This window comes from Bos taurus, chromosome 8, assembly GCF_002263795.3.
Source record: "Bos taurus isolate L1 Dominette 01449 registration number 42190680 breed Hereford chromosome 8, ARS-UCD2.0, whole genome shotgun sequence".
NCBI lineage: Eukaryota > Metazoa > Chordata > Mammalia > Artiodactyla > Bovidae > Bos > Bos taurus.
In genome coordinates, this window is record NC_037335.1 from 75,593,491 (window position 1) to 75,609,795 (window position 16,305).

Consider the following 16,305-nt stretch of genomic DNA (forward strand, 5'->3'; position numbering starts at 1 on the left):
TTGCCTTCTCCAAAATGAAATACTACTCAGTCATAAAAAAGAGTGAAACCTTGCCATTTGTAACAACATGGATGAACCTAGAGGATATTATGCTAGGTGAAATAAATCAGACAATGACAAATAATCTATGGTTTCACTTATCTGAAATCTAAAACACAGAATGAATGATCAAACATAACAAAACAGAAACTATAGATACAGAGAACAAATAGATGGTGGTTGTAAATGAGTTATGAGGATGAAAGGTACAGTGTGGGGTACATAGTCGGTAGCAGTATAGTGACATGACATATAGCTAGATTTATCATAGTGATCATTTTGAAATGTATGGAAATACCAATCACTGTGTGTGTAACTGGAACTAACATAGTGTTGTAGGTCAAATATACTTCAAAAACAAACAGACTCATAAAAAAAGAGATTAGATTTGTGACTACAGAAATGGGGGGTGGGTGGGAATTGAATGAAGGCAGTCAGAAGGTACAACCTTCCAGTTATAAATAAGTAGTAGGATGTAATGTACACTATAATGTAATGAACACTGCTCTATGTTATATATGAAAGTTGTTTAGAAAGTAAATCCTGGGTTCTCATCATGTACACACACGAATTTTTTCTGTTTCTTTAATTTGTATTTATATGAGATGATGGATGTTCACTAAACTTGTGATAATCAGTTCATGATACATGTAAGTCAAATCATTATGCTGTATACTTTAAACTTATACAGTGCTGTATGTCAACTGAATAATTAAAAAACTAAGATCATGGCATCCAGCCCCATTACTTCATGCAAATAGAGGGGGGAAAGGTAGAAGTAGTGACAGATTTCCTCTTCTTGGGCTCTAAAATCACTGTGGATGGTGACTGCAGCCATGAAATCAGCAGACGTTTGCTTCTTGACCGGAAAGCTATGACAAGCCTAGACAACATGTTGACAAGCAGAGACACTACTCTTGACGACAAAGGTCGGTATAGTCAAGGGTGTGGTCTTCTCACTGGTCATGTATGGTTGTGAGAGCTGGACGGTAAAGAAGGTGGAGTGCCGAAGAATTGACGCCTTTGGAACTGTGGTGCTGGAGAAGACTCCTTAGAGTCCCTTGGATGGCACGGAGATCAAACCAGTCAGTCTCATGGGAGATCAACCGTGAATACTTGTTGGAAGGACTGATGCTGAAGCTCCAGTATTTTGGTCATCCGATGCAAATAGCTGACTCTTTGGAACAGTCCGTGATAAAGATTGAGGGCAGGAGAAGACGGAATCAGAGGATGAGATGGCTGGATGGCATCACCAGTGCAATGGACATGAACTTGGTCAAACTTAAGGAAATGGTGAAGCACAGGTTGGCCTGACCAATGCTGTAGTCCATGGGGTCTTAAAGAATCGGGCACGACTGGGTGACTGAATAATAGCAATGTCAATTATATCTGAGTAAAACTGGAGGAAAAAAGAATGAAGTGCAGAAATGAGTTTGAGAGCTCAAAATTTGGGTACTAGAGATACTCATTGGTACTGTCCTTATACAAAAATTATATGTTTGTATTGATTTTTTTAGTTTTAATAGTTTGTATTTCTTTAATGTTTTACCTATCTTTTTTTCCCTCTTACCTGAAAAATCTTGGTCCCTTACAATAAATATAATTACTTATATGCTGTATTGCACATATACAAATAGCTTTAAAGTAGCAATGCTGATTTTACTGCTAATAAGAAAAAGTAAGGCCTAAAATCTTTGCAGTTCTTTAAGTTCTTACTACATGTTTTGCTAATATGCACAGTTAGAGTCCTGAGTTCTAAAGGTGGCTCAGACAGTAAAGAATCCACCTGCAGTGTGGGAGACCCAGATTCAATCCCTGGGTCAGGAAGATCCCCTGGAGAAGGGAATGGCAACCCACTGCAGTACTCTTGCCTGGAGATTTTCATCGACAATGGAGCCTGATGGGCCACAGTCCGTGGGGCCACGAAGAGTCAGGCATTACTGAGTGACTAACACACACACACAGTCACATGAAATTATTTTTTGTTTTGTTGTCACTTTTCTAACTTGATGTACTGTTAGGTTTATTTGTTTTAGTTTGTACTCATTTGAGGGATTTAAAAATCATACTGTTTGGAATATGAACTAGTTACTTTGAAAACTTAGTATACAGAGATGTGTAAAAAGAAAAAGTATAAATGTGAAAAATTCCACTAATGGAAATATCCACTGTTAAAGATATTTGTTTAGCTAACATGTATTAAAAACGTAACATGGATTAAGATTGTTCTAAGTACTTTATATGCATTATCTTCTTTAATCTTTACAGTTACCAATGAAGTTGTTGGTATTACTATCCCCATTTTACAGGTTGATTACCTGAAGCTCACAGATGTTAAATTATTCAAGGGATACGTAGATAGTAAGTAGCAGAGCTGGAATTTGAACCCTAATCTTTTTACTAAAAAACTTACCTTTTTAAAAGTCACTGTATATTCTGTTGTCAGTCTTCGTTTTCTGTGCTTCAGTTCAGTCGCTCAGTCGTGTTCGACTCTGCGACCCCATGGACTGCAGCACGCCAGGCCTCCCTGTCCATCACCAACCCCTGGAGTTTACCCAAACTCATGTCCATTGAGTTGGTGATACCATGATGCCGTCCTACCATCTCATCCTCTGTCGTCCCCTTCTCCTGCCCTCAATCTTTCCCAGCATCAGGGTCTTCTCAAATGAGTCAGGTCTTTGCATCAAGTGGCCAAAGTATTGGAGTTTCACCATCAACATCAGTCCTTCAAATGAACACTCAGGACTGATCTCCTTTAGGATGGACTGGTTGGATCTCCTAGCAGTCCAAGTGACTCTCAAGAGTCTTCTCCAACACCACAGTTCAAAAGCATCAATTCTTCAGCACTCAGCTTTCTTTGGATGCCCAACTCTCACATCCATACATGACCACTGGAAAAACCATAGCCTTGACAAGATGGACCTTTGTTGGCAAAGTAATGTCTCTGCTTTTTAATATGCTGTCTAGGTTGGTCATAACTTTCCTTCCAAGGAGCAAGTGTCTTTTAATTTCATGGCTGCAGTAACCATCTGCAGTGATTTTGGAGCCCCCCAAAATAAAGTCAGCCACTGTTTCCACTGTTTCTCCATCTATTTGCCATGAAGTGACAGGACTGGATACCATGATCTTCGTTTTCTGAATATTGAGCTTTAAGCCAACTTTTGCACTCTCCTCTTTCACTTTCATCAAGAGGCTCTTTAGTTCTTCTTCACTTCTGCCATAAGGGTGGTATCATATGCATATCTGAGGTTATTGATATTTCTCCCGGCAATCTTGATTCCAGCTTGTGCTTCTTCCAGCCCAGCGTTTCTCATAATGTACTCTGCATATAAGTTCAATAAGCAGGGTGACAATATACAGCTTTGACGTATTCCTTTTCCTATTTGGAACCAGTCTGTTGTTCCATGTCCAGTTCTAACTGTTGCTTCCTGACATGCATACGGGTCTCAAGAGGCAGGTCAGGTGGTCTAGTATTCCCATCTCTTTCAGAATTTTCCAGTTTATCGTGATCCACACAGTCAAAGGCTTTGGCATAGTCAATAAAGCAGAAATAGATGTTTTTCTGGAACTCTCTCGCTTTTTCCATGATCCAGCAGATGTTGGCAATTTGATCTCTGGTTCCTCTGTCTTTTCTAAAACCAGCTTGAATATCCGAAAGTTCATGGTTCACATATTGCTGAAGCCTGGCTTGGAGAATTTTGAGCATTACTTTACTAGCGTGTGAGATGAGTGCAATTGTGCGGTAGTTTGAGCATACTTTGGCATTGCCTTTCTTTGGGATTGGAATGAAAACTGACCTTTTCCAGTCCTGTGGCCACTGCTGAGTTTTCTGTGCTGATAAACATTTAAGATTATATTTCATGCATTTGAGAGTTATTCTCCTAGCAGTGTCTTTTGAGAAGTTTTCAATTTTAATGGTGTATTTTTTCATTTACAATTTGTGCTGTGGTGTTATATCTAAGATGTTACCAGGTGTACCTAATCACAGGTTGGAAAGATTTTGTATGTTCTCCTCTAGACTTTGTATGGTTTTAGATTTTACAAAGTCTGTGATCCATTTTTAGTTAATTTTTTTATATGTGGTGTGAGGTATGAATGGAAGGTGTTTTTTTTTTTTTTTTTTTTACAGTATAGATATATATCTGTTCCAGCACCTTTTGTTGAAAAGATTACCCTTTCTCTATTGAATTGCTCTTGCACCTTAAAAATATTTTGTCTGTGTGTATGAGGATCTGATTTTGGATTCTGTTCTGTTCTTTTGATCTACTTATCTGTCTGTATGCCATCACACTGTCTTGATAACTGTAGCTGTATAATTCTGAAATCAGGAAGTTTCCCAGTGTTGTTTTGGCTGTTTAGGCCTTTCACATTTTTCTGTGAATTTTAGAATTAGCCTGTTAGACTATCTACAAAAAACATGTTAGTGTTTTGTTTGCCATTATATTGAATCTACAGATCAATTTGGAGAGAGTCAGTGCCCTAAAAATACTGAGTTAGAACCTGTGAACATGGTATATCTGTCTCTCCATTTATTTAGGTCTTTGCTATAGATTGAAAATTTGTGTATGCCAATATTTGTATGTTGAAACCTAATCCTCAATGTGGTGATATTTGGAGATTTTTTTGAAAGATAATTAGGTCTTGAGGAGGAACCCTCAAAAAGAGTTCCCTTAACCGCTTGCATGGCCATGTGAGGTTATAGCAAAAAAAACAGCTATCAATGAATCAGAAAGCAGTTTGTAACCAGACACTGAATCTGCTTTTGCCTAAATCTTGAACTTCCAAAGGTTTGAGAACTGTGAAAAATACATTCCTGTTTTTATAAGCCACCCAGTCTAAAGTATTTTGTTACAGTAACTTGAACAGACTGAGATGGTCTTCTTAAGTTTCTCTCAGCAGTGCTTTATAGTTTTCAGTGTTCGGGTTTTACGCATTTTTTTGGTCAGATATATTCCACAGTATTTCATAACTTAGAGTGCTCTTGTACATGGTTGTCTTAGGAGGCCTTACAAATAGCTGAGAAAAGAAGAGAAGCTAAAGGCAAAGGAGAAAAGGAAAGATATACCCATTTGAATGCAGAGTTCCAAAGAATAGCAAGGAGAGATAAGAAAGCCTTCCTCAGTGATCAATGCAAAGAAATAGAGGGAAACAATAGAATGGGAAAGACTAGAGATCTCTTCAAGAAAATTAGAGATACCAAGGGAACATTTCATGCAAAGATGGGCTCAGTAAAGGACAGACACAGTGTGGACCTAACAGGAGCAGAAGATATTAACAAGAGGTGGCAAGAATACACAGAAGAATTATACAAAAAAGATCTGCATGACCTAGATAACCACGATGGTGTGATCACTCACCTAGAGCCAGACCTCCTGGAATGCGAAGTCAAATGGGCTTTAGGAAGCATCACTATGAACAAAGCTAGAGGAGGCGATGGAATTCCAGTTGAGTTATTTCAAATCTAAAAGACAGTGCTGTGAAAGTGCTACACTCAATATGCCAGCAAATCTGGAAAACTCAGCAGTGGCCACAGGCCTGGAAAAGGTCAGTTTTCATTCCAGTCCCAAAGAAGGGCAATGCCAAAGAATGTTCAAACTACTGCCCAGTTGCACTCACATCACACACCAACAAAATAATGCTCAAAATTCTCCAAGCTAGGCTTCAACAGTATGTGAACTGTAACTTCCAGATGTTCAAGCTGGATTAGAAAAGGCAGATCAAATTGCCAACATCTGTTGGATCATCGAAAAAGTCAGAGTGTTCCAGAAAAACATCTACTTCTGCTTTATTGATTATGCCAAAGCCTTTGACTGTGTAGATCACAACAAACTGTACAAAATTCTTGAACGGATGGGAATACCAGACCACCTTACCTGCTTCCTGAGAAATCTGTATGCAGGTCAAGTTAGAACTGAACATGAAATAATAGACTGGTTCCAAATCAGGGAAGGAGTACGTCAAGGCCTATATATTATCACCCTGCTTATTTAACTTATATGCAGAGTACATCATGTGAAATGCCAGGCTGGATGAAGCACAAGCTGGAATCAAGATTGCCTGGAGAAATATCAATAACCTCAGATATGACACCGCCCTTAAGGCAGAAAGTGAAGAAGAACTAAAGAGCCTCTTGGTGAAAGTGAAAGAGGACAGTGAAAAAGATGGCTTAAAGCTCAACATTCAGAAAACTAAGGTCTTTGCACCCGGTTACATCTCTCCATGGCAAATAGATGGAGAGATAGTGGAAACAGTAGCTGACTTTATTTTCTTGGGCTCCAAAATCACCGCAGATGGTGATTGCAGCCATGAAATTAAAAGACGCTTGTTCCTTGGAAGAAAAGCTATGACCAATCTAGACAGCATATTAAAAACCAGATATATTACTTTGGCAACAAAGGTCCGTCTAGTCAAGGCTGTGGTTTTTCCAGTAGTCATGTATGGATATGGGAATTGAACTATAAGGAAAGCTGAGTGCCAGAATATCGATGCTTTTGAACTGTGGTGTTGGAGAAGACTCTTGAGAGTCCCTTGGACTGCAAGGAGATCCAACCCGTCAATACCAAAGGAAATCAGTCCTGAATATCAGTCCTGGAAGGACTGATGTTGAAGCTGAAACTCCAATACTTTGGCCACCTGATACGAAGAGCTGACTCATTTGAAATGAACCTTAATGCTGGGAAAGATTGAAGGTGGGAAGAGAAGGGGATGACAGAGGATGAGATGGTTGGATGGCATCACTGACTCAACGGATATGAGTTTGAGCAAGCTCTGGGAGTTGGTGATTGACAGGGAGGCCTGGCGTGCTGCGGTCCATGGGGTTGCAAAGAGTCGGACACAATTGAGCAACTGAACTGAAACTGTACGTGGTGATTTTTAACATTTCAGCTTCTGATTGTTCATTGCTAGGATATAAAATGTAATAATTACGTATTGATCTTACGTTCTCCAATCTTGCTAAACTTGTGTATAGTTTACTAGTTCTGTTATTCTTTTGTAGATTCCACTAGACTTTCTACAGACCTTGCTGTCCAGAATAAGGTTTCATAGTTTTATTTCCAATCTGGATGTCTCTTGTTTATTTTCTTCTTCTTTTTTTTTTGTACTGGCTAGAACCTCGCATACAAGATTGAATAAAAGTGATGGAATGTGGACATCTTTGCCTTATTCCTGAACTTAAAAGGAAAGTCTTTTCTGTTAGGTATGATGTAGACTGTAGGCTTTTTTTTTTTTTTAATAGATGCCCTTTATCAAGTTGAGGAAATCCCCTTCTATTCTTAGTTTACTCAGGTTTTCAGGAATGGGTGTTGAATTTTGTTAAATGAACTTTGTGTCTCTTGAGATAATTGTGTGATTTTTCTTTTTAAATTTGCCAGTATGTTGAATTTCACTGATTAATGTTTTTTTAGTTTTATTTATATTTAATAATCTTTGGCTGTGCTGTGTCTTCATTGCTGCTCAGGCTTTACTCTAATTGTGGTGAGCAGGGGCTTCTCATTGCGGTGGCTTCTCACTGCAGAGCGCAGTCTCTAGGGCATGTGGGCTTCTGTAGTGTGGCACATGGGCTCAGTAGTTGTGTACACCAGCTTAGTTGCTCGGTGGTATGTGGGATCTTCCCAGGTCAGGGATTGAACCTGTCTCCTGTTTTGGCAGGCAGATCCTTTACCTTGAACTACCAGGGAAGCCGGTGCACTGATTAATTTTTTAGATAGATATTCAACCAATTATTTTAAATTATATTCAACCAATATATGCAGCCAATTTTGCATTCCAGGGAAAAACTCGACTTTGTCCCTATATAGTATACTTTTATATGTTGTTGGATTTGAGTTACTAAACTTTTAAGAATTTTTGCATTCATGTTTAGGAGGGATATTGTCCTATCATTTTCTCTTGTAATATCTTGGCTGTTTTTGTATCAAGATAATTTTTTGCCCTATAAACTGATTTGGAAATTATTCCTTCCTCTTTAATATTTTGAAAGAGTTTGTGTTGAACAGCTGATTTCACCAGTAAAGCCAGCTGGGCCCTGAGTTTTCTTTATAAGATTTTTAACTTCAAATTCAGTTTCTTTGAAAGGTATAGGGCTATTGAGGCCATTTATTTCATTTCAGGTGAGCTTTGGTCGTTTGTGTTTTTTGTGAAATTGGTTCATTTCACCTAAAATGCCAAACTTTTGACATAAAATTGTTTCTGTATTATATTCTCTTTTAGTCTTTATGAGATCTATAGTGATGTTCAGAAGTCTTCCATTCCTGAAATCAGTCGTTCTGTTTTCTTCTAAATAGCCTAGCCTGGGTTTTATCAATTTTATTGACCTTTGCAAAGGATCAACTTTTGTCTTTATTATTTTTTCTCTTCTGTTTTTTTCTTGATTATGACTTAGAAAAGAATTGACACGTTTAAAATTTGAAATCAGTGGTATTCTGATTTTTAATATGGGTCCAGGCACTGATGGTTTCATTGTGATATAGGTAGTTTTCCAGACCACTGTTCTTGCTTACAGTTGTCAGTGTTTTTCATTTTTGTGAAAATAATATACAGTAGTTGCATTATAGGTAAGTTAACTAGCTTGTATATAGTTGGATAATTTGTACACCATGTTGATAGAGTCATAATATTATTGTGTTAGGGAATGAGGATTTTTACAACTTACGTTTACCTTTGCCTTAGAAATAGTTCTGTATTATGTAAATGCTGCAAATTAAGCAAATTCTTTATGTTTGGAATTTCCTAAATATACTTTTAACAGAAGCTTCCATTTCTGTAGTACAGCAAACCAATATGTCATATTTGTGACTCTGTAGTTGGAAATTTCAAGTTAGACACTGGGATGTTATATTTAAGCAACTTGGGTCCAATAACCTGGTAGGATTTGTATTTCTATTCAACATGGATATGAAAAGGTAATATTAATACTTTGCTAATGGACAAAGTTCACTGTGTTGGCATTTTTATCTGCTGTGGTTTTATTTTTTACCCTAAAATAAAATATGCTAGTATTCTCATTCTTTTTATGACTTTTAAAAAATTTATGTGATGGTGAGAGGAGAAACTTAATGGAATACTTTTACACTCTTTGGAGGGTGGTAGAGCTTTGGTTATTTTTGAGAGGAGTTTCAAAAGATTTAATACATATGTATGCTGAAAGCCTTTGACTGGATCACAATAAACTGTGGAAAATTCTGAAAGAGATGGGAATACCAGACCACCTGACCTGCCTCTTGAGAAACCTATATATGCAGGTCAGGAAGCAACAGTTAGAACTGAACATGGAACAATTAGAACTGGACATGGAACAACAGACTGGTTCCAATAGGAAAAGGAATACATCAAAGCTGTATATTGTCACCTTGATTATTTAACTTCTATGCAGAGTACATCATGAGAACCGCTGGGCTGGATGAAGCACAAGCTGGAATCAAGATTGCCAGGAGAAATATCGATAACCTCAGACATGCAGATGACACCACCCTTATGGCAGAAAGTGAAGAGGAACTAAAAAGCCTCATGATGAAAGTGAAAGAGGAGAGTGAAAAGTTGGCTTAAAGCTCAACATTCAGAAAACTAAGATCTCGGCATCTGGTCCCATCACTTCATGGGAAATAGATGGGGAAACGGTGGAAACAGTGTCAGACTTTATTTTTTTGGGCTCCAGAATCACTGCAGATGGTGATTACAGCCATGAAATTAAAAGATGCTTACTCCTTGGAAGGAAAGTTATGACCAGCCTAGATAGCATATTAAAAAGCAGAGACATTACTTTGCCAACAAAGGTCTATCTAGTCAAGGCTATGGTTTTTCCAGTAGTCATGTATGGATGTGAAAGTTGGACTGTGAAGAAAGCTGAGCGCTGAAGAATTGATGCTTTTGAACTGTGGTGTTGGAGAAGACTCTTGAGAGTCCCTTGGACTGCAAGGAGATCCAACCAGTCCATTCTAAAGGAGATCAGTCCTGGGTGTTCTTTGGAAGGAATGATGCTAAAGCTGAAAACTCCAGTACTTTGGCCACCTCATGCGAAGAGTTGACTCATTGGAAAAGACTCTGATGCTGGGAGGGATTGGGGGCAGGAGGAGAAGGGGACGACAGAGAATGAGATGGCTGGATGGCATCACCAACTCGATGGACGTGAGTCTGAGTGAACTCCGGGAGTTTGTGATGGACAGGGAGGCCTGGTGTGCTGTGATTCACGGGGTCGCGGCCTGGTGTGCTGTGATTCACGGGGTCGCAGAGAGTTGGACAGGACTGAGCAACTGAACTGAACTGAACTGATGCTGAAACTATAACTTTTAAAAAACATCTTTTAGAGGGTTTTCTATTTGATTTTCAGGGACTCACAAGTCAACATAGACATGAATGTACCTTTAGCTTTAGAAGTAGAGACCTTGTCACTGCTGCTGCTGCTAAGTCACGTCAGTCATGTCCAACTCTGTGCGACCCCATAGACAGCAACCCACAGGCTCCCCCATCCCTGGGATTCTCCAGGCAAGAACACTGGAGTGGGTTGCCATTTCCTTCTCCAGTGCATGAAAGTGAAAAGTGAAAGTGAAGTCGCTCAGTCGTGTCTGACCTCTAGTGACCCCATGGACTGCAGCCCACCAGGCTCCTCCGTCCATGGGATTTTCCAGGCAAGAGTACTGGAGTGGGGTGCCATTGCCTTCTCCCGACCTTATCACAGTTGCCAATAATTTTGTTATCTTAATTGCTGCATGCAGTAATCTGAAGCAAAATATGTTAGTTGATAATTTTCAAAGGATGAGGAGCCTTTGTTGATTTTGTTTCCTAGACTTGAAACACACTGTTATCTTTTCCATAACAGTTCCTCGCCTGTGTGTTCCCATTTTCTAAAAAGCTTATCTTTTATACTTTTTGGAACCCAGGCTGAAAATTGGTCTTTGAACAGAGGGAGTAAATTTTTTCATATTAATTGTGATTAAAAGTATATTTAGTTTCATAAAAGTGATCCAAGATTGTTGCCCAAAAAACTTCTTGGATAAAATCTAAAAAATACTATTGCAATTGCATCTTTTGAGGAAGAAGAAGAAAAAAAAAACATTATTCTAAATGTAAACAGATTCACTCAACTCTTTTGTTGCTGTAGAAAACTTTTATGTAGCATGATTTTCCTTGGGATGCAAATCTGAAAACAATCCTTTCACATGAACCCACCCTCTGGAGCACACTGAAGGGCATTCTAAATTGTGGCTTGAAGGACTGCACTAAAACCCACTAAAAAGATGCGCCAACACCTGACTAGGGAAACCAGTTGAACCTAACACCCTGCCTTGTCTGGGCTCACCACCTCTCCCCGTCCCAGACTAACTTTACTGTGAAGTCCTACCACATTCCATGTCTGAGTTTCTGCGCTCGGGGTGGATTTTCCTTGTCCGTGGAAGAACACATGGATCTCCCTGGCTTTCTCACCCAAGTTGGCCACTCAAGCTAACCCTGGAAATATGATCAGTTTGGAGCCTGGTCCCATAACCTTTGCTAGGATACGAAAGAGGACATCACACCCCAAGGATTACTGCACAGTCCTACTACAGTATTTTGAAGTAGCCCTCTAACTACTTAATTTTAAACAAATCCCATGGCCGCACTTTTAAGGTTTTTTTTAAAAAGATGTGTATAGTCACCAACTTAAAAAAACAAACAAACAAAAAAATCCGAACAGCATACTTGAAGAATGTAATACTCAAACTCTCAGTGCTTCCTTATGGTTTCTAATAGGATTTTTTATTATTGTTATTATTATTATTGGGTTTTTTTGGAAAGGGTTGGGAGGGTCTTTTTTTTTTTTCCTCTGAAATAAAGAAGTGCTGTTTTTAAATGGAAATAAATAAATAAAAATATATTTAGTTTCATTCTTATTCTGTGTTTTCTGTTTTCCTTCCTTTTTTTCTTGTTTTTCAAAATCATTCTTCCTTTTGATGAATTCTTTGCTTATCTTACTCCTTTTTTCCTGTTGGTTGTTGTTAAAATTTTTATGTGTAATTTTTATATGTTGAATCTATGTGTGCTGCGTTTGTGATCTCTACAGTAAGGCAAGTTTGTTTTACTTCTTCCTTTCTCAGATTTCTCCCATTTTAGGTCATCTCAGGTTTCAGTTCCAGATCTATTACTTTTATGTTGGGAGTTACCTTAGACTAAGTATATTTTACTGATTTATCTGCCCACTGCTTTTTCTTTCTTTCTAAAACATATTTGTTGGCTGCATAGGTCCTAGTTGTGGCACTCGGGATCTTGCGTTGCAGTACGTGGACTCTCTGGTTGTGGTATGCGGGCTCCAGAGTTTGCAGTCTCAGAATTCGAGGCTTAATTGCTCTTTGGCATGTGGGATCTTGGTTCCTGAACAGAGGTCGAACCTGTGTCTCCTGGATCGCATGGTGAATTCTTAACCATTTTTTCACCAGGGAAGTCCCTGCCCACTGCCTTTTCTGATGTTTTACATTTCACCTACTTCAGATTAATTTTATGCTTTGCTGAACTATTTATCTGGATACTTCTTTTTTCAGGGAGAAATCAATGAAAGGTGAATTTTCAGTCTTTGGATGTTGAAATATTTTCATATTGCCAACTCATTTGGATACTAGGATTCTAATTTTAGAACTATATTTTATTTATTATTTATTTTATTTATTTTTGACCGTGCTGGGTCTTTGTTGTTGTGTGGGGCTTTCTCTAGTTGGGCCGAGGGGGAGCTACTGTCTCGTTGCAGTGTGTGGGCTTCTCCTTGCAGCGGCTTCTCGTTGCAGAGCATGTGCTCTAGAGCACCAGCTCAGTAGTTGTGGCACACAGGTTCATGTTCCACAAGATTGCCCCGTGGCATGTGGAATCTTCCTGGAGCAGGGATTGAACCTGTCTCTCCTGCATTGGCAGGTGGATTCTTAACTACTGAACCACCAGGGAAATCCTTAGAACTATTCTTAATTAGATTTTTTTGAAGATAATAGCTCCATACTTTTATAGCCTCAGCTGTTGATAGTGAAAGTTCTTGAGGCTAGTCTGACTCTTTCTTTTGAAGATAACCACTATCTATCTGGAAGCTGTTTGTTACTCAGATTTTTAAAAATCTGGTGATGATCTAAATTTTTATGATGTGTCTAGATTTCAGTTTTTACAAGTGCATTTTGCTTGGTACTTACCTCTTGAATTGGAAGAGGTCAGTACCGGCTCTTATAGGTTTTATTTCTCTTTTTCATTATTTCAGTTCTCTCCTGAGCAAGTCTTGTTAGATTTGGGAACTGCTTAAAACCATTGATCCTGAGCTTGAAACACTTTAATTGTGGTAGTTTTTTCTACCTTCTGTCCTCTTCTGTATTTAGGGCTGCATTTTAAAAAATAGCTTTGTTAGGATATAGTTCATATAGCACAAAACTCATTCATTAAAAGTGTACAGTTCAGTGGTTTTTAGTATTTTCACAGTGTGGTAAAACCACCACTGCAGTCTATTGAAAATGTTCCAGAGAGTTTTCAATACCCTAAAAAGAAGCCTAATGCCTATTAACATTCATTCACTATTACTCTCTTCCCACAGCCCTTGCAGCCACTAATTTACTTTGTTTGTGGATTTGCCTGTTCTAGACATTTCACATAAATGAAAACATAATATGTAGTCTTCTGTGACTTACTTCTTACATTCAGCATGTTTTCTGTGTTTGACAATGCCATAGTATTTTTTTTATTTACAAATAATATTCCATTGCGTGGGTATATCATATTTTATTTATCCTTTCATCAGTTGATGGGTTGTTTTCACTTTGTCTATGTGGGTGTATGTTTTCATTTCTCTTGAGGATTATATTTAACATCTTATATTTCTAACAGTCTAGTTTGAACTGATAACCCACTTCAGTATCATATAGAGACTGTTCCTATATGGTTCCATCCTATCCCTTTTAAATGTTGTTATCACAGACTGCAACTTTATATACAACATGAGTGAACCTAGAGGACATTATGGTAAGTGACATAAACCAGACATAGAAGGACAATAACATAGATTTATAATAATTCTTGTGCATTAAAAAAAATTCTGTACAAGAAAAAAGAGGAGTTGGAACCCAAAAAAGCTATTTAGCCTGTGTATCCTTAGCAGAAATCTTTATTTCTTCTTAGGGCTTTGAGTTAGTGTAGTATTCTGCCATTTCAGCCTGAAGCATTTTTAACATATCTTATAGGCCAGGTCCACTGGCAAGATACTCCTTCAGATTAATATATCTGAGAATATTTCAATTTTTCTCTCATTTTTGAAGGACAGTCTTTGCCAGATACAGTATTCTTGGTTGACAGTGTTTTATTTTGCAGTTTAAATATGTCATCCTACTGTCTTCTGTCCTTCATAGTTTCTTATTAGAAATTGGCTGTTAATCGTATTGAGGCTGTCTTGTAAATGATGAGTTCCTTCTCTTGGTTTTAAAAGTCATTCAGCAGTTTGGTTATAATGTGTTTGGGTTTGAATCTCTTTGAGTTTATCCTACTTGGAGTTCATTGAGCTGCTTGGATTTGTAGATTGATGTTTTTCATCACGTCTGGAAAGATTTTGGCCTTTATATTTTTAGATAGTCTTTCTGTCCTTTCTTTTCTGAGACTCCTGTAAAGGGATGTTGTTATGCTTAAAGGCATACCACAGGTCCTTTAGACTCTGTTTGCTTTTCCTTATTCTTTTTCCTTTTTTTGTAGACATTGCTCTATCTTCAAGTTTGCTCATTCTTCCTTTTGCCTGTTCACATCTGCTCTTGTATTCCTCTGGTAAACTTTTTGTTTCAGTTACTGAATTTTTCAGCTCCAGAATAAAAATTACAGAAGTATAGAAAACAGAACATCAAAGCTTTCTTTTTACTTTCTTCCAGAACTAACCACTGTTAACAGTTTGGTATGAATCCTTCCTGATAAAAAAAAAACCATGCAAATATATGTGCTTATTGAGTTTTTTTTTTTTTTATTTTGATACAATTTCTGATTCATCAGAGTACTCTCAATAATAGTACAAAGAGTTCCTGTATACCTTCTGCTGAGATACCTAACTGTTTCATATTTTTTATCTTCATTTATTCTCCTCCTGTGTCATCTATCTGTCCTGTTTGTATTTACATTATACATACTATCTTTTCCATAATTGCTTGTACTGCTTTACAGTGTGTGCTTTCTAAAAATAAGAATGTTCTCTTACATAGCCACATATTAATGATCAAAATCAGGAAATTAACTGTTATTGAGTCACCCATTGTCCAGCAATATTCTAAGAAATTAGAATATTAGGATCTAAGAAACAACAGAAAAGCATCTTGGATCATGTAGTACATTTAAATTGACTTTATTTAATCTGAAATTGTTTTTCAGTCTTCGTCTCATGATTTTGACATATTTTTACAGTACAGATCATTTATAGAATGTTTCTCAAGATCAGTTTGTTTTGATACTTCTTCATGATTAGATTCAGGTTGTTTGATACCTTCTCATGATAGATTAATTTTTGGCAGGAATACTGCAGAACTGATGTGTTTTCAGTATATCATATATGGAGGTGTCAGTTTGTCTTGTTACTGGTGGTGGTAATCAGTTTTGGTCACTTGGTTATAGTGGTGTCTGCCAAGAGAAAGTTACTGTTTTCTCCACTATAATTAATAAAAAATATATTGGGGGGAGATACTTTGAGACCATATACATATCGTGTTACTCATGTGGAACTTGAACCCACTAGTTTTAGCATTTGCTAAAACTATAGGTTATTGATAATGATGGTTGCCAATTATGAGTTAGGTTTAATGCATAGTTTTAGAAAATTAAAATTAGAAAATTTAGAAAATTAAAATGTGATTATTGGCAGCCTCTGTCATTTTAAACTATGGCAGTAACATCTTTTTGTTTTAGTTCTTTATTTTATAATGTTCTAAACTTATAAATGTAGATCTAACTGTAATAGCTGTTAATCTTTTTTGTTCCTTTTTTAAAAAATAAATTTCAGGTGCGCAGTATAGTGATTCACAAATTTTAGAGATTATACTGCATTTATAGTTACTATAATGATTAATGATTTTGTTTCATGTACATGTCCTCTTCAGAGTTATTTTGGAACAAATCCCAGATGCAGCTTTCTAATTGTAAATATATTTTGGTGTAGCTCTGAAAGATAGGAATTAAAAAAAAAAAACTGATACCATTATCCTACCTTAAAATTTAACTTATTATTTAATATTATCATATGTCCAGTGGGTGTTAATATTTTCTCAATTGTTTTGTCTTTTTTTCTCAGTTTATTTGGGTTGG

General features: G+C 37.3%; 1 protein-coding gene across 7 annotated transcripts in view; it reads left to right on the forward strand.

The window, feature by feature from the left end:
* Positions 1-16,305, forward strand: part of UBAP1 (ubiquitin associated protein 1) — a 69,967-nt gene that overhangs the window by 13,055 nt on the left and 40,607 nt on the right. For 2 of the 7 annotated variants that reach the window (XM_059889090.1, XM_059889093.1), the window contains exon 2: positions 9,413-10,164. Coding sequence is in view for 1 of the 2 variants with exons in the window: in XM_059889093.1 (XP_059745076.1) it covers positions 10,134-10,164 (31 nt within the window). In the remaining variant the exon portion in view is untranslated. 7 annotated transcript variants of the gene reach the window in all.